The sequence below is a fragment of the Mesoplodon densirostris genome, chromosome 19 (assembly GCF_025265405.1).
Source record: "Mesoplodon densirostris isolate mMesDen1 chromosome 19, mMesDen1 primary haplotype, whole genome shotgun sequence".
Lineage (NCBI taxonomy): Eukaryota > Metazoa > Chordata > Mammalia > Artiodactyla > Ziphiidae > Mesoplodon > Mesoplodon densirostris.
Genome location: NC_082679.1, coordinates 16123699 through 16149556, shown reverse-complemented (window position 1 = coordinate 16149556; position 25858 = coordinate 16123699). Strand labels below are relative to the sequence as shown.

Here is a 25858-nt window from a genome sequence, read left to right as displayed (position 1 = left end):
TCTTTTCCTGGCTTCCAGCACCCCAGCGCTCTCCTCACCTCTGGCTGTGCTTTCTCATTGTGCCTCACCCCTGTCACTTTAGTGCGTCCCAGGGCCCTGGCCTTGACTCTTCCATCTACAGTCAATCCCAGGTGCTCTCATCTGGCGTCATGGGCTCTAAACCCCATCTCTTTTCTGATAGTCCACAAGTTTCTATCTTCAGCCTAGAACCTCAGGTTCTTGTACCCTGCTACTTGCTCATCATCCACACAAAAAGGTCTAAGAGATGTCTCAGACTCCACAGATCTTCCCCCTAAACCTGCTCCTCCCTGGCTCTCAGCTCCATCCTTCTACTTGCTCAGGTCAGAAGCCTCACAGCTGTCATTGACTCCTCTCGTTCCCTCACACCCACAGTCAGCTGACCAGCAAGTTCTATCATCTCTATCTTTAAAATCTCTCCAGAATTTAACCCCGCCTTTATTCCCATTCCACTGCCCCACCCCAGTCTAGGCTATGGTCACCTGTCCGGACTATTGTGAAAAACCTATTGTTTTATCTGTGAATACCTTGACACATTTCCCATCAAAAAAGTAGAGTCTATGTCCCTTCTTGAAACTGGGTTGAACTTTGTGACTGCCTCCACAAATAAAATGCAGAGGAAGTGATATTACTTTAACTTTCTAAATTGGATTAGAAAAGATGATATAATTTCCACCTGTTTTTCTCCCAGTCCCTCTTCTCTCTCCGTCTCTCCCCGTCCCCCTCCTTTTGGAGCCCTGGAATGCCATATAAAAAGTCCAGTTGCCATCCTGGATAAGGATTTTGACTACAAAGGTGTCAAAATTCAGTGAAATTTATGAATTACATAGTATGTAAGGTTTACCTCAAAAAAAATAAATATTGAACTCCAATGAAGGATATGCATGCTGAAGTATTTAGGAGACAGTATACAATGTCTTTAATTTATTTTGAAATGCATCCAAAAATTAGATTAATGGATGAATAGAGTAATAGGTAGATGTGAGATAAAGCAAATATAGTAAAGTGCTAATGGTAGGATCTAAGTGGTGGGTATATGGGTGTAAAATTGTTCAGCTTTGCTGTATGTTAGAAAATTTTTATAATAAAATGTTGGAGAATATATGATCAGGATTATTTTGATATTTGTATTTACAAAAAAAGAGACGATAGGATAGATTTCTGTAAAAAGTAGCTTCTGGGACTTCCCTGGTGGCGCAGTGGTTAAGAATCCGCCTGCCAACGCAGGGGACACGGGTTCGAGCCCTGGTCCGGGAAGATACCACATGCCACGGAGCAACTAAGCCCGTGTGCCACAACTACTGAGCCTGCGCTCTAGAGCCCGCGAGCCACAACTACTGAAGCCCGTGCTCCTCAACAAGAGAAACCACCACAATGAGAAGCCCACGCACCACAATAAAGAGCAGCCTCTGCTCACCGCAACTAGAGAAAGCCCGCGTGCAGCAACGAAGACCCAACACAGCCGAAAATAAAAAATATAAATAAATAAATTTATTTTTTAAAAAGTAGCTTCTGTATGTCACAGACATAGTAAATATTTGTTTTCAGTCTTTTTGAACAAACCATACATTTAAATAAAATCAAAAGAAGGAAATAGCTGCTTAGATATAAGGAGAAAAAAAGATGTTTATAGTAGCAGAATCTGATCTTGGGGGGTGAGTGGGACCTAGAAATTTTCCTGAGGAAGTTATATTTGAGCTGAGACAGGTAGGAATTAATAACTAACAAAGGGCCATCTTAATTACTATTTCTGGGTTACAAGCCACCCCAAAACTTAGTGGCATAAAACAATCATTTTATTATGCTCATGGATTCTGTGAGTCAGATATTTGGACAGGGCACAGTTGGGGACAGTTTGTCTCTGCTCCATGATGTCTAGGGGTTCAGCTGGGAAGACAAAGGTGGCTTGACAACTGGGGGTGGAATCTCTGGAGCTTCTTCACTCCCAAGTCTGACATCAGGGCTCAGATGACTTTAAGCTGGAACTACGGACTGTAGTGCCTACACAAGGTCTCTCCATGTGGTTTATGCTTCCTCAGAGCACGACTACCTCAGCAGAGTTGCACTTCTCACATGATGCCTCAAGGCTCCAGAGCCAGTCATTCCAGTAGACAAAGAATGCCTTTGCCTTTTACTACATAGCCTTGGAAATCACATAGTGTCAATTTCTATTCATTCCTATTCTCTATTGGTTGAAGTTGTCACAATCCTGCCCAGATGGAGATAGACTCTACTTTTTCATGAGAGGAGTGTGAAAGAATTTGCAGTCGAGTTTTAATGGGGCGGGGGGGGTGGGGCGCGCAGAGAATACTCCGGTCGGAGGGAAATTCATGTGGGAAATCCCTGTTATGGAAGTGAAGTCAGCAAGTTCAATAAACTGAAATAAGTAGCTGTAAATTTACCCCTCCGTCAGCACTCCCTTTCCCCAATCTTGGCTTAAATTTTATCCATAGAACTTATTGCCTTCTAATATTCTATATTTTAAAATACTTATTTTGTAAACTGTCTTTTCCCACTAGCTTTTGAGCTCCATGTGGGCAGGGTATATTTTCCCTGTTTTGGTTACTGATATATCCACAAATTAAGCGATCAGAGTTTTTGAATGAATGAATGGGTGGATCAAGGATGTACCTTCGAGGGCCTTGTTGAGGGCATGACCAATGGCAAGTTCTCTCGGAAAGGGCTTTGTTACAGAGTGTTTTCTTTTTCTTTCTTTCTTTCTTTTTTTAATGTACATACCTGGCCAGGGATCAGAGAGCTTTATTCATTTATTTATTTATTATTTATTTATTTATTTATTATTTATTTTTGGCTGTGTTGGGTCTTTGTTGCTGCGCGCGGGCTTTCACTAGTTGCGGCAAGCGGGGGTTACTCCTGGTTGCGGTGCGCAGGCTTCTCATTGCAGTGGCTTCTCTTGTTGTAGAGCACAGGCTCTAGGTGTGCAGGCTTCAGTAGTTGTGGCATGCAGGCTTAGTAGTTGTGGCTTGCAGGCTCTAGAGCGCAGGCTCAGTAGTTGTGGCACACGGGCTTAGTTGCTCCGCGGCATGTGGGATCTTCCCGGACCACGGCTCGAACCCGTATCCCCTGAGCCACCAGGGAAGTCCCTACAGAGTGTTTTCTGAGCCTCAGTCAACAGCGGGAACAACTGGGACTGGCTTTATGGGAGGCGTGGTCATGTTCAGGCATGCAGGCTAAATTTATTCCTAGGAAAAGGGGTCAAGGCTGGAGGCCAGCCTGTAAGAAGCAGTAGAGGAGGAGGCAAGGAAAATGTCCAGTGAGTAGGGGGAGGCTAAGTCGCAGATTGCCTAGGGTTATGTCCCAGGCAGGGCATCTGAGCCAGTGAAAAACATCCAGGGGCCAATGTTGCTAGTATTCTGTGGGCAGGGGAGGGGTCAAGGACTGACAAAGTGGGGTCAGGAGATCGAGACTTTGAAGAGCTGCTTAGGGGATGGAGAAAAGCTTGAGGCCATGGGAGAAGCCAATTGAAAGTGGCAGAGGAGCGGTCACTGACAGTGGACTAGGGAAGGGTCCACTGCTTAGTGTTAGAAATGTTAGAAGCAAAGCATAAAGAACCTGAGGGTGTGTCTCAGGAGGGGAATGACGGCCAATGAAAAGCAGGCATAGGCGTGGCGCTGTCAAACTTCGCTGGGCGGGACCGCAGAGACCGAGCCAGAAATGAGACCCAAGCCAATGAAAATCCGCCAGGTGGGCGGGGCGTCGTCCTAAGGCCAAGGGTGGAGCCAATGAGACGTTGCGCCGCGTCCCGCATTGCCCCCGCCCCTGTGAGGCTAGTGCCGGAGCCACGGGCGGCCGTTAGGGGCGGGGCCTGCAGCCGCCCGCGCGCAGCTCGCGCCCTCCCCTTTGTGTCGCCATGGCGGCGGCATCGGCGACGAGGACGACGAGCGAGGGGTCCAGCGCGGCCGGCGCCTGAGGAGGCTACGCGACCATGGTGGTGAGGCGCCCACGCGGCCGTCAATCTGGCGGCGAAGTCAGTCTGTCCGCGCGGGGCCACGCCCCGCGCGCCCCGCCCCCGGCCCCGCCCGAGCCCGCGGCCTGCGCCGCCCCTCACCCCTCACCGCGGTCCCTCTCGTACCCCGGCCCGGTCTTGGGCCCGAGCTCTTACCCGAGCCCCGCCCCCTCAGCGCGCATCCCCCTTCCACGCCCTGGATGGGGGTGACAGTAGCCGAAGACCCAGACTTGGGAGGAAAAAGGGCTGGTCCAGGGAAGGACCCCGCATCCTCCAAGTGGCCCCCGCAGGGGCCTGCTGAGGCTGTCTGGGTCCTTCACCAGGCCCTATCCCAGAGCCATCCTCAGCGTCCCCATCCCAGCCTCCACCCCTCCCTGGCCTAGACCCCTCCTCCTCCTACCATCAGCCGGTTTCTCATTCTTGAGCCCCACCCCCACCCGGCTCCATCCTCAGCCTGACCCTTTTCTTCTCCTTCTCGTCTTTCTCACCTCTTCCCAGTCCCTCTCAACCAACCCTCCCTTATCCCCCATCAGCCTGAACCTTTACTTGAGCCTCTCCAGCTGCTACCCTCCTCCTTACTCCACCCTAATCCCGAGCGTGCATTGTACCCCGATGTGATCCTTGGGTCCTCTCCATCTTCTTGCCCTCATCCGCCCTCCCCCACCATCTCCCTCTCCCACCCTGCTGCTCCTGCTCATTCATCCATTCATTCCCTCATTCGCTCACTTAACATTCACTGAGACCTCTGTGTAGCCCCTTTGCTCCAGGCACAGAGAAAGTCAGATCCCCTCCTGCCTTGGGGAGCTTCATGGGCTGGAGAGGGACCCACCCAAGGGTGAGACCCAAAGGATGAAGTCGGCGTTGTAGGGATACGAAGGAGGGAGAGGCTAGAGCCCAGCCTGAGGAATCCTCATCTGGCAGATGGTTAATTTATTCATCAGATTTTACCCAGCCCCCGCTGTATGACTGAGCTGGCACTGGGCATTGGGACCCAGAGAGAAGTCAGGCACAACCCAACCTGTGAGGAGCATCAGTTCTGTGCCCAGCTCTGTTCTGGGCAATGCTGGGGGACTAGGGACTCAGCCCCAGTCCAGTGGGGGAGATGGACTCCTCCATTGGACTGTCACCAGACAGGAACATCTCAGAGTGCTCAAGGCTGTAATGAGGGAAGCTCAGGCAACATCATCAAGCCTGGGATGGGGGTGGCTCAGGGGATGCGGGAGTCCAGAAGAGGGGCCTGACACAGCCTGAAGGGTCAGGGAGAACTTCCGAGAAGTGGGAACATGAGAGTTGAGACCTGAGGGATAAGTGAAAAGACAGGGAAAGGATGGGGAAGAGTGTTCCATGCAGCAGGAACAGCCTTTGCAAAGCCCTAGAAGGAAATGAGAAGATGGTACTTTTGTTGGACTCTTAGAAGTTTGAGAGCTCTGAGAGCAGAGGCAATGGGAAGAGATGAGGCTGGAGAGGTAAACAGACCAGAATATGTAGACTTTATCTTAAAGACAACAGGGAGCCATTGAAGATTCATGACCTGTGGAGAGACAGAGGCAGATTTGTGTTTTGTGAAAGTTATACTGGCTCTTGCTGTGAAGAAGCTGGCAGGGAGGGAGAGGTGGAAGCAGGAAGACTGATAAGATGGGAGCAGTGACTGTCCAGATGTCTATGAAAGGCGTGGAGAGGCACAGACAGGAGATGACTATACTCTGCTGGGGCTACAGGAGGGTTTTAAATGGGGAGAGATGGTACCAAAATGCTCTTTCCCTAATTCACCCGTGGGCCCTGCCCTGCCAGCCCCCCACCCCAGACCACACACGAAGAAGCAGACCTACCCTCAGCCCAGCCTTTACCTCCCCCTGACCTACCCGTCTTCTCCCTGCTCAGGGCAGTGTATGGAGCAATTCGGGCCCGCAGGCCCAGGCTGACAGATAACAATGCTCCCGTTGTCTCTCTGCTCCCATCTCTGGGGGCCTCTGAGTCTTCTTTCTGCTCTACAGGCTCGCAGCACTGACAGCCTGGATGGCCCAGGGGAAGGCTCAGTGCAGCCCCTGCCCCCAGCTGGGGGGCCCAGTGTGAAGGGCAAGCCTGGGAAGAGGTGAGAGGTGAAGGAGAGGCTCAACTTAGGAGGGGAACCAAGTGCAGGAGCCACTAGTGACCTGTCACCTGTCCCCCAGGCTCTCGGCTCCTCGAGGTCCCTTTCCCCGGCTGGCTGACTGTGCCCATTTCCACTACGAGAACGTTGACTTCGGCCACATTCAGGTATGGGGGCTGCACCAAGTGGGTAGGCAAGATCCCACCCAACCCTGAAGCAGTATCAGCCACTTGAGCACTGAAACCCGCCCTTGGGACTGGCTGCTCAGTGGCAGGAGCTGCAGGGCAGAAGCGGAGAGTTGTTCATTCATTCGTTCCTTTATTCATTCAGCAACAACTTTTCGTTAGGTGTATGCTTTGTGCCAGGACCCTGTGCTCTGACGGAGACATCACCAGGCCCTGCCTTTGGGGAGGCTCAGGAGGGGGACACAGACCCATCCTTAGATACTGCCAACCTGGAGAGGTCAGGGCTGGAAAAAAGTGAGACCCTCACCTGGACCTTTGTTTCCCTCTACAGCTCCTGCTGTCTCCAGAGCGTGAAGGTCCCAGCTTCTCTGGAGAGAATGAACTGGTGTTTGGGGTTCAGGTGACCTGTCAGGTGAGGCCATCCACCCCTGCCTCTCATCGAGCCTGGCGGACTGGTTGCCACGGTCCTCAGCTCAGGATAACGGAACCATTGCTCCCTCCTGTCCTTCCCACTCCCACAGGGCCGTTCCTGGCCAGTTCTTCGCAGTTACGATGACTTCCGTTCCCTGGACGCCCACCTCCACCGGTGCATATTTGACCGGAGGTTTTCCTGCCTCCCAGAGCTTCCCCCACCCCCAGAGGGTGCCAGGGCTGCCCAGGTAAACTACTTGTTGTCCCAGCCCCTACCTCAGCCAAGGTGTGTCCTCATCAGAGATGTGTGAAACCATCGAGGCATGGGAATAGGTAAATATTCAAGCACTGGTATGGCCCGGGTCCCAGCCAGTCAGAGACCTTAGAACTGCAGCAGGGTTCTGGAGACTCCCTTTAGTTGTAGGATCATAGGGAGTCCCCGGGGGTTCCATGGAAGGCTCAGAATGGCCAGAGCAATGGGGGCACACAGGGACTCGGCATAGTCTATTTAACCGATTGATACGACAGCATTTCAGTACTTAAGAGCGCGTGGAGCAGCGCCCATGCGTACAGGTTGAATTTCGGCTCTGCCAGAGGCGAGCTAGGGCAGTACAGGAGGGCAGTGGGCTGTCTTGGGCGGGGTCTTCTCACATAGCCCACTCTGACCACCTGCCCCCAGATGCTGGTGCCGCTGCTGCTGCAGTACCTGGAGACCCTGTCAGGGCTGGTGGACAGTAACCTCAACTGTGGGCCCGTGCTCACCTGGATGGAGGTGGGCCCGGGCAGGAGGGCTTGGAGCTGGGAGTGAGTGAGGGATGTCTGGGGAGCAAGAACCAGCCTGGGAGGGTGCGTGTGGGCACAGGAAAGAAACGAGTAGGAGTGGAGGAGACGCTGGTATTTCAGTGTCTGTGTGGGCGCTTGCCTATGAGGGAAAAACGTGTGCGCGCGCATGTGCACGCAGGTGTTGAGCTGTAGGGATGTGAGAATTTCAAGGTATATTGGTTAGAAATAGGTTTGGCTGTAGCTCACAGAATGCCGGGCTAAGAGTGGCTTAAAGCAGCGGGTTTTTTGTTTTGTTTTGTTTTGTTTTTTTTTTGGTTGCGTTGGGTCTTCGTTGCTGCACGCTCTAGTTGTGGGGAGCAGGGGCTACTCTTTGTTGTGGTGCGCGGGCTTCTCCTTGCGGTGGCTTCTCTTGTTGCGGAGCACGGGCTCTAGGCATGTGAGCTTCAGTAGTTGTGGCACACGGGCTTCAGTAGCTGTGGCTCACAGGCTCTAGAGCGCAGGCTCACTAGTTGTAGTGCACGGGCCTAGTTGCTCCATGGCATGTGGAATATTCCTGGACCAGGGCTCAAACCCATGTCCCCTGCATTGGCAGGCGGACTCTTATCCACTGTGCCACCAGGGAAGCCCCAAGCAGCAGGTTTTTAGATAGCAGATGTGCAGTGTCTGCTGTGGAGGACGAGGGTGCAGGGGTGTATCAGAAAGACTTTGGGCAGGGGAGTCCTGGGACATGGAAAGGGCTTTGTTTTGGGAGGGGCAAGAATGTAGGTGTTTGACCAATAGCACTGAGTGAAGGGAATAGCACTGAGTGACAGGGGCTTTTGGGTGGGGGACAGGTGGTGGCCTCCATTGGGCATGGAGGAACATTCTCTGTCTTTATTATCGCCTTCCTCTGGCCTCTCCCTGCCACATTCCCTTCCATCGCAGCTGGACAACCACGGCCGGCGACTGCTCCTCAGTGAGGAGGCCTCACTCAATATCCCTGCGGTGGCCGCTGCCCACGTGGTGAAGCGGTACACGGCCCAGGCACCAGACGAGCTGTCCTTTGAGGTGAGGCTGTGGAGGAGCAGACTCCAGCTGGGTCCCCACTTCCCCTGCGCCTTCTGACCCTCCCTCCTCACACCTGCCCACTCCCAGGTGGGAGACATTGTCTCAGTGATCGACATGCCGCCCACGGAGGATCGGAGCTGGTGGCGGGGCAAGCGGGGCTTCCAGGTGAGCCTGGCTTGGGGTGGACAGGTGGGGTCGGGGCACCGCGCCAGCTCAGATGGCCCAGTCACTGACCCCAAACCCTCCTCAGGTCGGATTCTTCCCCAGCGAGTGTGTGGAGCTGTTCACAGAGCGGCCGGGTCCAGGACTAAAGGGGGGTGAGTGTCCTGGGCAAAGTGGGGAGGCCCTCCTGCATCCTTTGCCTGCCATCCATCCTTTCCACCCCTTGTTCGCCCCACAGATGCCGACGGTCCCCCGGGTGGTGTCCCAGCTCCCCAGGGTATCTCCTCTCTGACCTCAGGTAATGCAAACGAGGGGCGTGGCCCCTGCCTCCCACCCCACCAGACCAGGGGCTGCACTGACCCTGTGTGACCCGCCTTTACTCCCACAGCTGTGCCCCGGCCGCGTGGGAAACTGGCCGGCCTCCTCCGCACCTTCATGCACTCCCGCCCTTCCCGGCAGCGGCTGCGGCAGCGGGGCATCTTGCGGCAGAGGGTGTTCGGCTGTGACCTTGGAGAGCACCTCAGCAACTCAGGCCAGGATGGTGAGGCCCGGGCCCACCTGCCCTGCCCGATCGTCCCACCCAGGCTGCAACCTGTCCAGCCCTGACCCCGCTGTTTCTCCCAGTGCCCCAGGTGCTTCGCTGCTGCTCTGAGTTTATCGAGGCTCATGGGGTGGTAGATGGAATCTATCGGCTCTCGGGTGTGTCATCCAACATCCAGAGGCTACGGTGAGGACCCTCCACCAACCCCTTCCCTCTGCAAACATTTATTGAGCATCATCTCTATTCCAGGCCCTGTGCCATGTGCTGGGGACACAGAGTTATTGGGAGGGCACAGGGCAGGGTTGGACCGGGGTGGGGGCAGGGAAGGCTTCCTTGAGGAAGTGACACCCCAGCTGAAGTCTGAAAGGTGAGAGCAGAACAAGCACTCAAAGCAGAGGGGTCGGCCTTCACTGAGCACCTGCCACATGCCAAGCACTAGGCACTGGGGACGCAGTGGTGAATGAGACAACCAGAAACTCCTGCCCTCACGGGGCCCACGTGCTAGAGGGGGAGCCAAACAAAGAAATGAGAGAGTTTACAATAGGTGACGAGTGGTATGGAGAAAAAAAGACAGGGGTAAGGAGGATCATAATAAGAAACCAGGGAGGGGTATTGCGGTTTTCAGTAGGGTGGGCGGAGAAGGCCTCCTGGGGGAGAGCTCGCTGTGGAGGAGGTGAGGGAGCGAGCCATGTGCTTATCCACGTTGGAGGGACCAGCCAGCGTGAAGGGAAAGCAGCAGGAGATGATGTCTGCGAAATGATTAGGGGCAGAGCACGCGGGGCCTTTTTGATGACTGTTAGGATTTGGGCTTTTACTGGGAGTAAGAGGGGAACCACAGGATGGGTTCTGAGCCCAGAAGGGGCAGCATGCATAACAACAGTCGAAGAGGTGGGAAGCAGTGAGGCATGGGCTTCCACGCTGACAGGGGGCCGTGAAGCAAGAGCGTGGAGCCTGGGGCAGTGAGAGATGAGGCCGAGGTCACGTGTATAGAGCTTTTACCTGAGAGGGTGGGACACCGCCAGGTTGTGAGCAGGGGCCGCTGGGATTTCAGCCGCATTTTCCAGTGTGACCTCTTGGAGCCAGGAAAATGGCACAACTTTGTGGACAGAGCCCAGTCACACTGTGGAGGCAGATAGCCTTGGGTAGCTACAAGCAGGGCATCTCCCACCTGAGCCTCAGTGTCCTCCTCTGTAAGTGGGGTGCCCTTGTCTTTGGCACATAGGGTTGTTGGGGGGAAGGGGGCTCAGTAAGGTTCTGAGAGCCTCTGAAGGGCCCAGCACAGGAAAAGAATTGCATCCACCTGTGGACACTTTAGGGGGTGGGGGAAGGACACGGCCAGGTGGGCTAGCTCTGACCCGAATCTTCCTCCTCCTTGACCTGGTGGCCTCAGGCATGAGTTTGACAGTGAGAGGATCCCTGAACTGTCTGGCCCCGCCTTCCTGCAGGACATCCACAGCGTGTCCTCCCTCTGCAAGCTCTACTTCCGAGAGCTGCCGAACCCCTTGCTCACATACCAGCTCTACGGGAAGTTCAGCGTGAGTGAGGGCACTGGCAAGGTTGGAGGGTGCTGGGAGGCGTGTGGCCCCCCTCATTCATGCCCGCACAATCTCAGGAAGCCATGTCAGTGCCTGGGGAGGAGGAACGCCTGGTGCGGGTCCACGACGTCATCCAGCAGCTGCCCCCGCCGCACTACAGGTAAACCAGGAGGGGCAGGGAAGGGCTGTGGTGGGCTCCCAAGGGAGTTGAGGCTCAGGCGTCCCCCTCCGCTTCCACCCCCAGGACCCTGGAGTACCTGCTGAGGCACTTGGCCCGCATGGCGAGACACAGTGCCAACACCAGCATGCATGCCCGCAACCTGGCCATCGTTTGGGCACCCAACCTGCTACGGTAAGCTGGCAGCTCACCAGCCTGCCCCCCTAGCTCCCTCCCACAGGCTCGGCCTTGAGTCTCCCCCTACGCCTACCCCACCCCAGGAACCCACCCAGCTTTTGCTCTCTTGTTCATTTCACATATTTCTTAAGTGTTGGATGCCAGTGTGCCAGTCCCTGTTCTCAGCACCGGGGACACAGTAGTGAGCAGGAACCTGTGCTCTGGGCTCACATTCTCATGCAGGAGATGACAGTGAACCATTACAAGAAAAACACAGAGCACTGTCTGATGGTGATGAGTGGCAAGGAGAAAGATTACAAAGTGGGGAAGGGAGATCTGCAGGGCCATGGCATTTGAAATGTTTAGATTGGCAGTGAAGGCTTCAGGAAGAAGTCTTCCATGGCCAGCAGCAGGGTAAGCCCCAGAGGATTTGATGGTGACCAAGACAGGCAAGTTCTCTGTCCTGGAGGAGTTCAGTTCTTCTTGGGAAACAGATAAGTAAATAAATAAAATAGATGGTACATGGTAGGTATAAGAACTACAGGGGAAAAAATAAAGACAGACCTGGAATATAGAGGTTTACAATTTTAAATGAAGTGGGTGGGGAAAACTCCATTGAGAAGGTAACATTTCAGTTGATACCTGCAGAAGGTGAGGGAAGGACCCATGTGGATATCTGAGGAGGAGCAAACTAAGCAGAGAGAATAGCAAGTGCAAAGGTCCTGGGGCTGGGTCCAGGGCCTAGTGTTTTGGAGGAGCAGCAGAGGGGCCAGTGTGACTGGAGCTGAGTGAGTGAGGGAGGGGTTGAGGGGGAGGAGATAGTAAGGTCAGAGAGGTGATGGACCAGGTAGGGGAGGGACTTATGGGTTGTGGGTCATAGTGAGGACTTTGGCTTTTACCAGGAGTGAGATGCAGCCAGAGGAGGGCTCTGAGCCAGGAGGGCCCTGATCTGACTCAGGGGTTCACAGGCTCCCTCTGGCTGTGTGTGGGGAGCAGACTGTAGGGGCGGGATGGGAGCAGGGAGTCCAGGGAGGAGGCTGTGTGATGGTCCAGGAGGGAGGATGGAGGCTGGGCCAGGGTGGGGGCAGTGGAGGAGCAGAGTGTAGATTCTGGTTAGACTTTGTGGGTGGAGCCCACAGGGTCTGCTGAGATTGGATGTGAGTGTGAGGGAAAGAGGGGTCAAGGACAATTCTAGGGTGTTTGGCTTGAGCCAGTAGAAGAAGTACACTGACTGAGATTGGATAGGCAGGGAGGGAGCAGGTTCGGGGAAGGGTTGAGAATGCAGTTTTAGTTTGACAGGGTCAGAGACATTGAATGATAGTCATTGCTTCCAAGGCTCCCTACCTCACCTGGCCAGAACCCACCAGCTGGGGCTCCAGGCACCCGGCCACCCTCCCCCTCCTCCCATCCAGGTCCATGGAGCTGGAGTCAGTGGGGCTGGGGGGGGCAGCAGCCTTCCGGGAGGTGCGGGTGCAGTCGGTGGTGGTGGAATTCCTGCTCACCCACGTGGACGTCCTGTTCAGTGACACTTTCACCTCTGCTGGCCTTGACCCTGCAGGTATGCCCACCCACCCCCGGTGTCCTGACTACTGCCCCCTCATTGTCCGGGCTGCAGCGGGAGGGCAGGTGGGCTCCCAGCCCCATCCCTATCCCACTGAAGCTGGACCTCCCTTCTGGCTCCTTGAGGACCCCGCCCCGGCCTCTCCCTCCCCTCCCCCCCCTTCTCATTTCAGCTCCTACGCTCAGGATCCCCACTTCTTGGCCCGGACATCGTTCTTCCTTCACCCCTTGTAGCTCCTGGGGGCGCTCGGGGCCTTGGGTCCACCTGGGAGGAGGTGGGAGGTCCCCAGACTTGACCCCGCCCCGGCCCCACCCAGACTCCCCGCCCTGCCCCGGACCCCAGCCCAGTCAGGATTCAGCACGTCGGAGGGCCCTCTGGCTCGAGGTAACTGAAGCCAGAGCCGCTGTCCTCGCTGGCTGCTGGGAGCTGCCTCCTCATCAGCTCGTTCTGCCTCACGCCTCCTCCTCACCTGCCTGCTGCCCACCCGTTCCCGCCTGATCCGCCCTGGCCCCCTGCCTTGCCAGCCCGGGTGGGCACGCTGCTGGGCCGGGGCTTGGGCTGTAGCGCTTGGCTTTGCCTGTGGCCTTGAATGGTCCCAGAGCTGACGGCTGCCCCCTTTCCCGACTTCCCAGGCCGCTGCCTCCTCCCCAGGCCCAAGTCCCTTGCGGGCAGCGGCCCCTCCACTCGCCTGCTGACGCTGGAAGAAGCCCAGGCTCGCACCCAGGGCCGGCTGGGGACGCCCACCGAGCCCACAACTTCCAAGGCCCCAGCTTCACCTGTGGAAAGGTGAGTGGGAGGCCTGGAAGGGGAGGGGCCGGCCTGGAAGCGGAGGGGCCAGCCTGGGGGCCCTAGCTCTCAGCCTGCCTCCTGTGTCTCACCCAAACTCCAGGAGGAAAGGGGAGAGAGGCGAGAAACAGCGGAAGCCTGGGGGTAGCAGCTGGAAGACCTTCTTTGCCCTGGGCCGGGGCCCCAGCATCCCCCGAAAGAAGCCTCTTCCCTGGCTAGGGGGCACCCGTGCCCGACCGCCGCCTTCAGGTCAGAGGCCGGGCAGCTGGCGTGGTGGTCAGAGAGGCACTGCGTAGTGCCCCCCATGACCCTTCTTCCTCTCCCTGCAGGCAGCCGACCTGACACCGTCACGCTGAGATCTACCAAGAGTGAGGAGTCTCTGTCATCGCAGGCCAGCGGGGCTGGTGAGCACAGGGCAGCGCTGCCTATGCCCAGGTGGAGCTGGGAGGGGCTGGGCCCTGAGCTGGCCTCCAAGTGGTGTTTTCAGGTTTGGGGGTCTTGGAGTGTTTCGTTTTTAATCTGGACCATAGGTACAATAAGTTGGATAAAGCTTCACCCTTGTTTCATGATGCACTGTGATCACTGGTCCATGCAGCGTCCTTTCAAAGTCTTTTATTCATCCCGTTTGGAAAACAAAATTAAATAGTATAATGAACACTCATGAACCCACTGGCCAGAAGAGAGCGCCCCTTCGTTACCCGCGAACTCCTCCCCCTCCCACCTGCTGCCTCCCCCCCACAGGCATCCTCCAAATCTGATAGTCTTCATCCCTTTGCGTTTACAGTTTTATCACATACAGGTGCAGGCATCAGTAACATACTGCGAAGTTCTAGTTGTTTTGAAACTTTAATTAAAGGGTGTCATTAAAAGCGGTATCGTGCTCTATGTGGATTCACTCCCCACTACATTACAGGCTGCCGTCCGTGCTGCCGAGTGTAGCTCAGCCTCCTTCCTCTCCGCCACTCTCTAGTGTTCCATGTGTGGGTATCCCCTTGGGAGTTGCTTGTCCGTCCCTCTTCCTGATGGATCTGGGGGCTCTGATGAGCTCGCCCAGGAGTGGAGGTGCATACTCTACGGTATGCTCACGTCCAACTGTACAAGACAAGGCCCAAGTATTTCCCAGACGTGGTCGCCCCACGCTGTACTCCCAGCCACTGTGTATGAGATCTTGCTGGTCTCATGCTCACAGCCAGTGGGGTCGTCAGACTTCATTCTTGCCTTTGGGTCTGGAAGGATTCTCTTTATGGACTTGCCATTTATTTCCTTTATCACCCATGAGTCTGAACAGCTCTCCCTGGATTCCCAGCCATTGTGACCCTATCCAGGGATGTGCCTCTTCATGTTATTTCCCCAACTTACTGGGTGGTGTGTCCTGTTCTCACTGATGTATATGGGTATGTAAAGTTCTGACCCCTGACCCCTAACTGCCCCCCCCACTGCCCTCCCAGGCCTCCAGAGGCTGCACAGGCTACGGCGACCCCACTCCAGCAGTGATGCTTTTCCTGTGGGCCCAGCACCTGCTGGCTCCTGCGAAAGCCTGTCATCCTCCGAGTCCTCCGAGTCCTCCGAGTCCTCTGAGTCCTCCGAGTCCTCAGCAGCTGGGCTGGGGGCGCTCTCCGGTTCCCCCTCACACCGAGCCTCAGCCTGGCTAGATGATGGTGACGAGCTGGACTTCAGCCCACCCCGCTGCCTGGAGGGGCTCCGGGGGCTTGACTTTGATCCCCTCACCTTTCGATGCAGCAGCCCCACCCCAGGGGACCCTGCACCTCCCGCCAGCCCGGCACCCCCGGCCCCCGCCTCTGCCTTTCCACCCAGGATGACCCCCCAGGCCCTCTCGCCCCGTGGGCCCACCGGCCCTGCCTCACCCATTGCCCTGGACATCTCAGAGCCCCTGGCTGTATCGGTGCCACCCGCTGTTCTGGAGCTGCTGGGGGCTGGGGGAACACCTGCCTCGGCCACCCCAGCGCCAGCCCTCAGCCCCAGCCCAGGCCTGCGCCCCCATCTCATCCCCCTGCTGCTGCGTGGAGCTGAGGCCCAGCTGAGCGACACCTGCCAACAGGAGATCTGCAGCAAGCTGGCACTGCCTGGTCCCCGGGGAGCCCAAGGCCAGCATGGTGAGTCCTGTCCAGCCCACCCGACCCCGCACCCTCACAGCCCTGAGGCCGCGCCCAAGACCCTGCTGACTCCTCTTCCCACTCCTCTCCTAGGTGCTGGTATGGATTCACCGCTGCTGCCCCCACCCCTGTCCCTCCTTCGCCCTGGGGGGGCCCCGCCCCCGCCTCCCAAAAACCCAGCACGCCTCATGGCCCTGGCCCTGGCTGAGCGGGCTCAGCAGGTGGCTCAGAGACAGAGTCAGCAGGAGCAGGGCAGCACCCCGTCTGCTCCCCACTCCCCTTTCCATGGCTCGCGGTCCCCGGAGGTGGGCAGTGAGCCCCCAGGGACCTCAGGGGGTGGGCCACCCCCCCGCTCCCTAGCCCACCCAGCTGCCTGGGCTCCGGGACCCCCACCCTCCCTACCGAGACAACAAGCCGACGGCAGCCTGGTGAGGAGCCAGCGGCCCACGGGGACCTCAAGGAGGGGACCCAGGGGCCCTTCCCAGGTCAGTGCCCAGCTCAGGACAGGTGGGAGGCGCAGGGATGTGCCAGAGATGGCAGCCCACTTCCTGTGTTCTGTCCCCCCACAGGTTCCTACCCCTGGCTTCTTCTCCTCAGCCCCCCGGGAGTGCCTGCCATCCTTCCTTGGGGTCCCCAGACCAGGCTTGTACCCCCTCGGCTCCCCATCCTTCCAGCCCAGCTCCCCGGCCCCAGTCTGGAGGAGCCCCCTGGGTCCCCCTGCACCACTGGACAGAGGAGAGAACCTGTACTATGAGATCGAGGCAGGCGAGGGGTCCCCTTACTCTGGTCCCACCCGGTCCTGGAGTCCTTTGCGTTCCATGCCCCCAGATAGGCTCAATGCCTCGTACGGCATGCTTGGCCAATCACCACCACTCCATAGGTCCCCCGACTTCCTGCTCAGTTACCCACCACCCGCCTCCTGCTTTCCCCATGACCACCTTGCCTACTCAGCCCCCCAGCACCCTGCCCGGCGCCCCACCCGACCTGAGCCCCTCTATGTCAACCTAGCCCTAGGGCCCAGGGGTCCCTCACCTGCCTCTTCCAGCTCCTCCTCCCCTCCGGCCCACCCCAGAAGCCGCTCTGATCCTGGTCCCCCAGCCCCCCGCCTCCCCCAGAAACAGCGGGCCCCCTGGGGCCACCACACCCCTCACAGGGTGCCTGGGCCCTGGGGCCCTCCAGACCCTCTCCCCTACAGGGCAGCCCCACCAGCCTATGGGAGGGGGGGCGAGCACCACCGAGGGTCCTTGTACAGGAGTGGGGGGCAAGGAAGGGAGGGGGCTGGTCCCCCACCCCCCTACCCCACTCCCAGCTGGTCCTTCCACTCTGAGGGCCAGACCCGAAGCTACTGTTGAGCCAGAGCTGGGAGAGACCTTCCTACTTTCTCTTCTCCTTCACTGATCTTGGTCCAACCTTATCCCTTGTTTTGTATTTTCTTGAGCTCCTGACCCCTACCCCAGGTTTCTAACTTTGTAACTTGCCTCTGATGTGGGTCCCTAACCTGTTATCATAGCCTACCTACCCTGGGCTGAAGGGCATGCCCATCCCCCCACCATCCTCCATCCTGGGGGCTCTTGCACAGATCTGAGAGGGTTAGGCTGACTCCCTGTCCTCCCTTTCTCTCCAGGAGTTCCCAGCATGTCCTGTCCTGTGCACAGGGGGTGGGGGGACAGCTCCTGCCATCTCCCCCCACATACCCCACTAAACCACCTGACAAAATTAATGAATAAAAATGGTGAAAATGTGGCTGCTAGTGTCATGCTGGGGCCAGGCTCAGTGAATACAGAGGCAGTAACAGATGGGTTGCTTTCTCATTTTATCATTTCAGCAGGTGCTAAGTGGCGAGTCACTCCTGGGAGACTCTGAGGGGCGCTATCTGCAGAGAAGGGGCCATGGGTGCCCTAACAATTTGTGTCAGGAGTGGGCTTGAGCCTGGCCTGTCTTCAAGTTGGCATCCACCTTGTAGCTCTGCTATGATCTCCTCCAGCAGATCCATCCGGGGGCGGGCGGTGGCAGGCGGGTAGGGTTGGACTGAGGGTTATCTCAGGGATGAGGAAGGGGCCTGTGGCCATCCCACCAGTGCCCCATTTCTCACTTCTCCAGGCTGGAGAAGAGACTTCCTCTGATCAGCTCAGGGCTGGGCACCTGCAGGAGTAAAAGACTAGAGCTGCCACCCGGTGGCCACGGAGCTCAGGATGGCCCGGGGAGGGTGGGGTGGGGCAGGGGCCGGGCTCAGGGCCCTCTGCTTCACCTGCCCTCGCGGCCTTCCCTGCCAGCAGCCTCCAGGGTGTGGGAAGCTTCCCTGTGGGTCAGTAGGCAGGTGGTGGGCTCACAGGGCTGGGGGTCCAGCAGGGCAGCCCTGTGTGTGTGCCGCCGCAGCCCCTGCAGGGCTCGGATCTTGGCTGAGAACTTCCTCTCAAACTGCTCCTCAGAGCTCTGAGTCCCCAGCAGGGAGGCTGAGTCCTGAAGGCTGGAGTACAGGGCAGGGCCCTGAGGGAAGCAGGGTTGGTTGGGGGTCACAGGTCATCGAGTGGACAGTTGGGGGTCCCAGGGGGTCCCTGATCAGAGAAGAGGCAGCCAGGGAAATTGGGGTTGGTGACAACTGGAGGGAGGGGTCACAGGTGAGCAAATGGATGGTGGCACAGGGCTCAGGGTATCCATACTGTTGATCTGGGCTCCAGGCAGTGGTCCAGGCTGACCCTGGCTGTGGGGCTGTGCCCTGGGCAGAGGCTGGGGCTGGGACTCGAACTGCTGCCCGAGTCCCAGGCTGCACCCCTCTGGACTTTGCTGTGGCCCATGACCTGCAGAGAGTGACAGCAGAGAGCTGGCATGGTTGCCCAGGTGCCCCACAGCTCCCTGGGTCCTCCACATGCCTGTCCTGGCTCCTACCTTGGATGGGGAGGGGCCTGGGGACATCACAGGGGGCACAGGCCTGAGTGCAGTCTTGGCTCTGGGGGAACAGACCAGTTGGTTGGAATGGGGTGGGGGCACAGCGGACCTGTGCTTAGCACCTGCTACCATCCCCTCCTTGCCCTCTAACCTGGTGGAGAACCCTGGGGTGAAGGGCACAGTGTGGTCCAATCCACTGGGGAGCTCATCTCAGAGGCTGAGTCCTGTGGAGAGGAGGCCGCGTGTGGGACACGGGCCCTGCCTGAGGTTCCAGGGCTACCACCCACCCCGGCCGACCTGCCCTATACCTGAGCCATGGCCTTCCGCAGCAGGTATCGTGTACTCTGCAGGCTGCCCCAGCGGTCAGCAGGCCCTAGACCCAGCCCAGCCCGAACCAGGGCCTGGTAGGGGGCTGGCACCAGGGGGTCCAGGGCTGGGCTCTCACCGGCCTCCAGTTCAGCCTTCACCAGCCTCCAGTTCAGGCCCTTCTCTTCCAGCCCAGGGAAGCTCTCCTGTGAGGAAGCATGATTGGGGGACCCAAACGGGTGGGGGGCCTCACTGGGGCAGGGAGCGGGGTCACTCGCTGACCAGTGAAGACCTCCTGGGCCAGGATGCAGAAGCTGTAGAGGTCTGAGGTGGCGGCAAGCGTGTTACCGCAGACGAGCTCAAGTGGCAACCACGGGTACAGTTCGGGAGGTGGGGGCAGCCCTGGGCCTGGGCCTGGGCCTCCCCACGGGTAGCCCTGCTGTGGCCTGTGGAGGCCGAGGAAACTGGTGAGCCAGTGGCCGCCGGACAGGGGTGCAGTGGCAGGCAAGTGAGGCAGGCATTCACCTGGGCCGCAGCCAGAGTTGGTGCAGCGGGCGCCCGTGCTCCAGGCTGCCCACCTTGGCCAGGCCTGGCCACATCAGCTGCACAGCATGGGAGCTGAGGCCGCCAGGAGCACGCCAGCGGGCCTGCAGGAACAGCAGGGCTTCCAGCACCTGCAGCGGCAGGTGGCCGGGCAGCAGGCCGGCACAGGGCAGGGGCCCCCTCTCTCGGTCCCAGACACACGGGTTCGAAGAGAAGGCACAGCCCCGACGGGTCGGCCGAGGGGCTCAGTGCCATCAGCAGCAACAGGCTGGGGTGGTGCAGGGCGCTGGGCAGGCGGAGAGCAGGCCACTCGTGAGGAGGCCCCAACCCACACGGGGAAGGGGGCTGCCCTCGGGCGCAGATCACCACGCACCAGGGGCTGACCATCTGCCTCAGCCACCAGACGGAGGGGAAACCGAGCCCCCGGGTCATACAGCCTGGCAGTGGTAGAACCAGCACCCTGTCCGTGGTGCCCCTCCCTACGCCCGCCTCCTCTCAGAGGCCTACAAGACAGTGCGCAGAACTGGGTACCCACTTGCCCATGGGGAGGGGTCACACCAGTAGGAGGGCTTCACGCTAAGTGCTGGCCCAGAGGTGAAGACTGTAACCGCAGCCACTGCCACACTCCCTGGGCTTCTGTTTCCGAAACACTTGAGTCGGGAGGGCAGGCAGGAGACTGCTCTGCAGGACTGGGCTGGCCTGGCGGGAAGGCTGGGGTGACATACCTGCAGTGCTGAAGGTCAGGCAACAGCACATCAGGCTGGGCTCCAGGTGCCTTCAGCTGCCACACGGTCATGGTCACGGTCACGGTCACGGGGTGGCCCTCCACAGGAGGCTGGAGAAACGGGGAGGGGGAGAGAGTGTGGGTCTGAGACAAGGGGGTTTTCCCTGTAAGGGGAGAGGAGAGCTGGACTCTCCCCCCAGCTCTGCTGCACAGCCAGGCAGGGGTGTGGGAGGGGTCTCTCTCTCACTTGGCCATGAGGGTGTGGGAGCTGCTCTCGTAGGTGCGATCGGGCTCACCCCAGGCTGGCAGCAGCTCCTCAGGGTCCGCCTGTCACCAGCCCCAGTGGCCACAAGCTGCTCCTCTGGGGGTGGGAGTGGGACCATGAGGCAGGAAGAGGACAGAGTGGTCCCCACTCCCTCCAACGTCTCCCGCTTACCTGGCCGAACCCTAAGGCTGGGATCTGGGGGGTTCTCCTGATCTGCTCCGGCCTCCATGCCCTGGGGTAAAGGGCCGTCTGAGAGTAAGTCCAGGGTAGCTGGGAGTGGTGGGTGGGCAGGCTTCGGGATGTGGGCTGTTACCTGTCGGCCTGCATCAGCCGCACACCACCACACAGGCTCTGTCCAGAGCTGGCCTGCAACTGGCCCAGGGGTGCAGTGGGTGCCAACTCACTGCCATGCACCAGTGCGGATGTGTGGGCACGGCAGAGCTGTAACGGCTCCAGCACCCGGACAAGGGGTGGCCCGTGGGGTGAGGCAGGGTGGGGCGCCCGCCCTGACGCCCTCACCACCCCCCCGGCCACGGCTCACCTCCCAGCTCTGCCCACTCCCGAGGGGTGCGACCCTGCTGGCCATGCAGACGCAGGTCACCCCCCGCCTGCAGCACGTGCAGCATCACCAGGCTGCGGCCCGAGAAGGCGCCCGCATGCACAGGTGTGCTGCCGTCCAGGCAGCGGCTGCAGCAGAACGATGAGGACAGTAATGGATTAGGAAAGGGACGGAACAGGGACAGGAGGTGGCAGGATGGGAGGACTGAGGGATAAAGGGGTCACTACGATCATGGGAGGTGGCTATCAAGATGGGGGGCTCACTTGGGAACACACTGGAGTCTGAGAGGGTGAGAGGATAGCGGTGAGCATGGGAGGCACTGGGAGAACGGGAATAGTCACTGGAGGACAAGAAGGGGCGAACTGAGAGAACAAGGTGGGGGCTGGTCCCTGGGGATGGGAGGGTCATCGGGATGGAAGGGGGTCTGAGGGAGGGAGGCCTCTGGGGAAGACAGCCCTGGCTCTCAGGCTCTCTGGGACTCAGACTCAGGGCGCCGGGAGATTGGGGCACCACCACCTGTCCACTCACTGGTTGGGGCTGGCACCAAAGGCCAGCAGGAGCTGCACGGCAGAGCTGTGGCCCAGCAGCGCCGCAAGGAAGAGCGCCGTCTGCCCGGCAGAGCTCTCACCATCTACCTGGACAACGGAGGGGCAGCAAGGCTGAGGATTACCCCTGCCCCTTACTCCGGGGGCAGAGGTCCGCTCCCAATTCCCTGCCCCCACAGTCCCTCCTTGACTCCAGGTTCCGTCTCTATGTCCTGGAGCGCCCACCTTCCAGCCGCTGGGGACACTGCCTCAGAATCCATCTCAACACAGTCCTCACCATGAAGTCCACAGAACTGGAACAAGGTGACATCTACCTGCCATGCCAATATCCATCCCCCATCCCAGAGGTGTCAAAATCACACCAAGGTACCCAGGGGCCAGGAGGAAGTGGACTTCATGGGCACTTGGGCTTACAGGAGCCTCGTGCACTGTCTAGGGCAGGCAGGCTCCACCCAGCTCAACTTCACTATATGAATACAGGTCCCATGTGGTCAGCACCAAATTCAAGAAAAGCAAACTCTCTGGATTTTATCAGGAAATCTCTCAAGTTTATTTTTGAGCACTGCCTTTAAGAGCTGAATCCAGGTAGTAACCTCCTCTGGATTCAGCCTCCATGCCCTCGCCAATCCCCTACTCACCATCATCCTGCTCAGAGCCCCACTCCCAACCCTTCATCTCCACACCCATCACGTCCCAAGCCCTGTTTCTCTGCATCCATCATCCCTGAGTGCCTCTTCCTCCAGACTCTATCCCATATACCCATGGTGTCTTTGTCCCTGCATTCCTATGTAACTGGCAAACACAGCTAATTAATCACGTACTTGGTCCAACCTAGCTTGGTCTCTGCCTCAAAATCCTTCCAAATGTGGTCCTTCAGGAACCTCTGAATATCACATTTACTGCATCCTATTTTACTCAGTAGCCTACCATCTTTTGCAATGGCATCCTAACTGGTTTTCTGCATTTGCTTTGCCCTGCAGAGGGATCATCTTAAAACACAAATCATTTCACAATATAATCATTACGATAATCACTTCATTTCACGTATAACCTTATACAAGTTGGTCCAAAACAGAAAAATAGAAAAAGAGGGCAAGGCTCATTTTTATGAGGCTAGTACGACCTTAACTCCAAAACCAGATGAGAGTTTCCAGAATCAGAAATGAAGCTATATGTCAATTCAATTTATGATCATATACACAAAGCCCCTAAATAAAGTAAAAAGGGTAACCCAATCGATTTTTTCCCAGAAAGCAAGGATGATTCAACAAAAGAAAATCTATCAATGTAACAAAACACATTCATGAATTAAAGGACAAAAATCACGTACAACTGCATCAGTAGAAAAAAGCACTTGATAAAATTCAATACCCACTTATGATTAGGGAGAAAAAAAAAACCCACCACAGACAACTAAGAATAGATGGGAACTTCCTTACTTGATAAAAATTACAAACCAAAACCCAAAGAGCAAGCATGGTACCTAGTGCAGAAACATAGGCTCTTCCCTTTAATATCAAGAACAAGGAAAGAGATGGCCATTGACAACAAAGTTTGGGAGTTCTGGCCAATAGCTTATGACAGGAAAAAGAGATTGGAGTTTAAAGATTGAATAGCTGAGACCAAACTGTCACCGTCTGCAGATAACAAAAAAGTAAAAGAATCAACACCCAATTACAACTATTAAGCAAGTTCAGAAAGTGGCTGGATCCACAATCAACTTACAAAAATCAATGAGAAACAGAAACTAAATTTGATAGTGTTAATTTCCTGCCTACAACTCCGATGGTTTCTAATCACACACAGAACAAAATCCAACAAAATTCACGCCCCTCTTAAGGCCCCTTCCTGTCTGTACCTGCTTCCCCCTCAGCTTCAGTTCTCTCCCTGAGTCCCCTTGCTCCTTGCTGCTACTTACACATACCCAGTGTGTTTTGACTTCAGGGCCTTTTCACTGGCGATTCCATCTTTCTGAAGGGCTCTCCCCCCAGCTGTTTGCATGACTGACTCAAACTGGAGGACCCAAGTATCACCCTATCCGAAAGGCCATCCTCTTTACCTCTCCTTTCTACATCATTCTCATCACTCTCTTAAATTCTCATATTAGATTTCATTCACAATGACCCAGAAGGTCATGTTTACCCATAGATCCCCATCTCAGACAACAGAGCCTTGGCACACCATAGGTGCCTGCTACACAATTGTTGACTGGCCAACTGAAGTCGCACCCTCCATTCTGCCCCTTGATCTTGTCCCCCCAGGCATTTCCAGCAGCCAAACTCTCACCTCTCCGCAGGAGCCGGGTGAGGCCCCAGCCTGGGTCCCTGGCCATAGCCAGGCAATGCAGATGGCCCACCTGGCCTCCTGGATCCCGAACGGAGCCCAGCTCCACGGGGAAGCGAGAACGCAGTGAGGGCATTTGTGGGCTCTGGACTCAGCTCCTGGCCAGGGATCAGCTAGCGGGTCTCATGAGGGCATGAGGAAGTGAAGGACTAGATCTCTGGGGGGCAATGAAGACAGAGCTGGCTGGGAGTCCAGCGGGGGGCAGGCTGAGAAAAAAAGGCAGTTCGGGAGGGGTCTGCTTTGGAGAGAGGCATCAGAATGAGAAAAGGGGTGGGCTCTGGGACAGCTACAGAACAGGTCGGGGTCCAAGGGGGTCTGGGAGTGAAGAGGATCTATGGAAATCTGAGGGCTGGGGGCTCCATCTGGGAGAGAGGGTGTAAGGGCTACGGGGATAGGATCTGGACCAAGGAAAGGAGTCTGGGGGCTTGGGAAGAGGGTCTGAAGACTACCTAGGGGCTGGAGGAAGAGGGGTCTGAGGGTTAGGACCTGAGAGGGGCTGGGGTCTACGGGCTGTGAGAGGGAGGCGTCCAAGGGAGGAGGACAGTCTGAGGGCAGGGTCTGCAGGCTTGAGGAGGGGTCTGAGGGTAGTGGCTGGGGTCTGTCGGCTGGGAGAGGGTCTGAGGGCTGGGGGCACGGGCTGAGGTTTAGGGAAGCGTCTGTGTGCTAGGATGGGGTCTGTGGATTATGAGAAGGGATGGAGGGAAGGAAGGGGTCTGAGGACTGCATCCATGGGCTGAGGGAAGGGAGCACGTAATGAAGACAGGGTCTGATAAAGGGGTGGGTCTGAGGGCGTAGGAGGGGTGGGAAGGAGGGAGGAGTGTGAGGGAGGGGGAGGTCTGAGGGCGGGGGTCTGTGGGCTGCGGAAGGGGCCTGGTGGATAGCTGAGGGCCCAGCCCCTGCAGCTTTGTACCTACCGTTGGGCTCCGACAGTGATCCCCCCGTGGCTGCCACGTGACCCCCACGTGACCCCGTGCGCTAGTTCTGGCGATCTGAGCGCGAATCCTAGGCTCGTGCGCACCCGCTGTCTCTGGCCACCTGTGCGCTTGCGCAGTAGCCACCCTCCCCTGAGAGCTGCCCCTGCGGCCCCGAGGTGACCCGGTAGGAGGGACAGCAATGGCCACCCGAGAGCTACTGACTGCCCCCTAATGTTACCGCCTTCTTGTTTGGGCTGGCGGGCCCTTTATGATCCCTGCCCGTGGCTGCCTTTCCATGCTTTTCGCCCACGCCCACGGGCGGTTTCCTCCATCTCCGCCCCAGCCTCTCTTCTTTGCCCCACACCTGGGGGTCCACAATGTCCTGATACGCTGCCTCTCTCTGGACGTCCCCTGGGACGCTCACACCCACTGGGTCCCACACTGGCCTCAGTATCTCCCCCAAACTGCATCTCCTCCCAGATCCCCATCTCAGAGTTGGACCCACCGTCCCCTCTTTAAGCCAGAGCCCTGGGCCTGGCCCTGAACGTCTGCCTCAAATCCAGCCTATCAGCTCCACGGCCCTTCCGCTCAGCCTCCTGATTTTGTTCTCTCCACCAGCCCCCTCCTCCCTTCCGCACACCCTGCCCTGCTCTACCCACCTGCCAGGCTTCCCTACCACAGCTTCCTCTGGGCTCTCAGGCGGAAAGCTCAAGGTCCACTCGCCGTGCTGCAGCCAAGGGACTCTCACTAAAGCCCAGCCTCTGTCTCTCCCCTGCTTCAAAGCCTCCTTACTCCCCAGTGCCCTTGGGACAGAGTCGATACCCTGCAGTGTGGCACCAAAGACTGCATCTTCTGGCCCCCCAGCGTCCATCCTTGTCCCTGACTCCGCAGTCTGTTTATGCACATGCCCTTGTCTTGGAATGATCTTCTCAGTACTCACTTGGTTGTTCTTATGAATTCTCTGGGACGCCCTCTTGATCACCAGGTGTCTCCTCTGGCCTCCTACAGCCTCCAGGCTTTTCCCAATGTTGCCCTGATACTCTGCCTGGGCTCCCCTCATCACAGCCCTGACCACCCTGGGCTGTCACTGTCTGAAGATGGGTCTGTCTACCCCTACTGGACTAAGACCTCTGTGAGGCCAGGCCTGGGGTTGTGTTTGGTCACTGTTGTGTCCCTAGCACTGTTCACCTGGAAGCCTAGCTCAGAAGGAGACTCAGTAAATGCTTATTAAATGAGAGAG

At 57.5% G+C, this 25858-nt stretch overlaps 1 protein-coding gene across 2 annotated transcripts; it reads left to right on the top strand.

The window, feature by feature from the left end:
- Window positions 1-5970: 5970 nt before the first annotated feature.
- Window positions 5971-17261, top strand: ARHGAP33 (Rho GTPase activating protein 33). Of its 2 annotated transcripts, XM_060085018.1 has the most exons (21): window positions 5971-6077; window positions 6157-6241; window positions 6591-6671; window positions 6781-6918; window positions 7350-7442; window positions 8378-8500; window positions 8588-8665; window positions 8751-8817; window positions 8901-8960; window positions 9051-9203; window positions 9287-9389; window positions 10594-10738; window positions 10816-10898; window positions 10983-11090; window positions 12485-12630; window positions 13266-13419; window positions 13523-13668; window positions 13749-13823; window positions 14868-15533; window positions 15627-16018; window positions 16103-17261. In XM_060085018.1, exons 5-21 carry the CDS (start codon window positions 7350-7352, stop codon window positions 16883-16885), a joined length of 3375 nt encoding a protein of 1124 aa, XP_059941001.1. In that variant the 5' UTR covers window positions 5971-6077; window positions 6157-6241; window positions 6591-6671; window positions 6781-6918; the 3' UTR covers window positions 16886-17261. The 2 variants fall into 2 exon arrangements, with proteins under 2 accessions (XP_059941001.1, XP_059941000.1); XM_060085017.1 differs by having other exon boundaries at window positions 15627-17261.
- Window positions 17262-25858: the final 8597 nt, after the last annotated feature.

What these genes read in the sequence shown, in the direction of transcription:
- ARHGAP33 (XM_060085017.1), top strand. Translation starts at nt 7,350, where the DNA reads ATGCTGGTGCCGCTGCTGCTGCAGTACCTGGAGACCCTGTCAGGGCTG. An exon ending in TATCTCCTCTCTGACCTCAG is followed by an intron (nt 8,961 to 9,050) that starts GTAATGCAAACG and finishes TTACTCCCACAG; the next exon opens with CTGTGCCCCGGCCGCGTGGG. An exon ending in AGCTCTACGGGAAGTTCAGC is followed by an intron (nt 10,739 to 10,815) that starts GTGAGTGAGGGC and finishes GCACAATCTCAG; the next exon opens with GAAGCCATGTCAGTGCCTGG.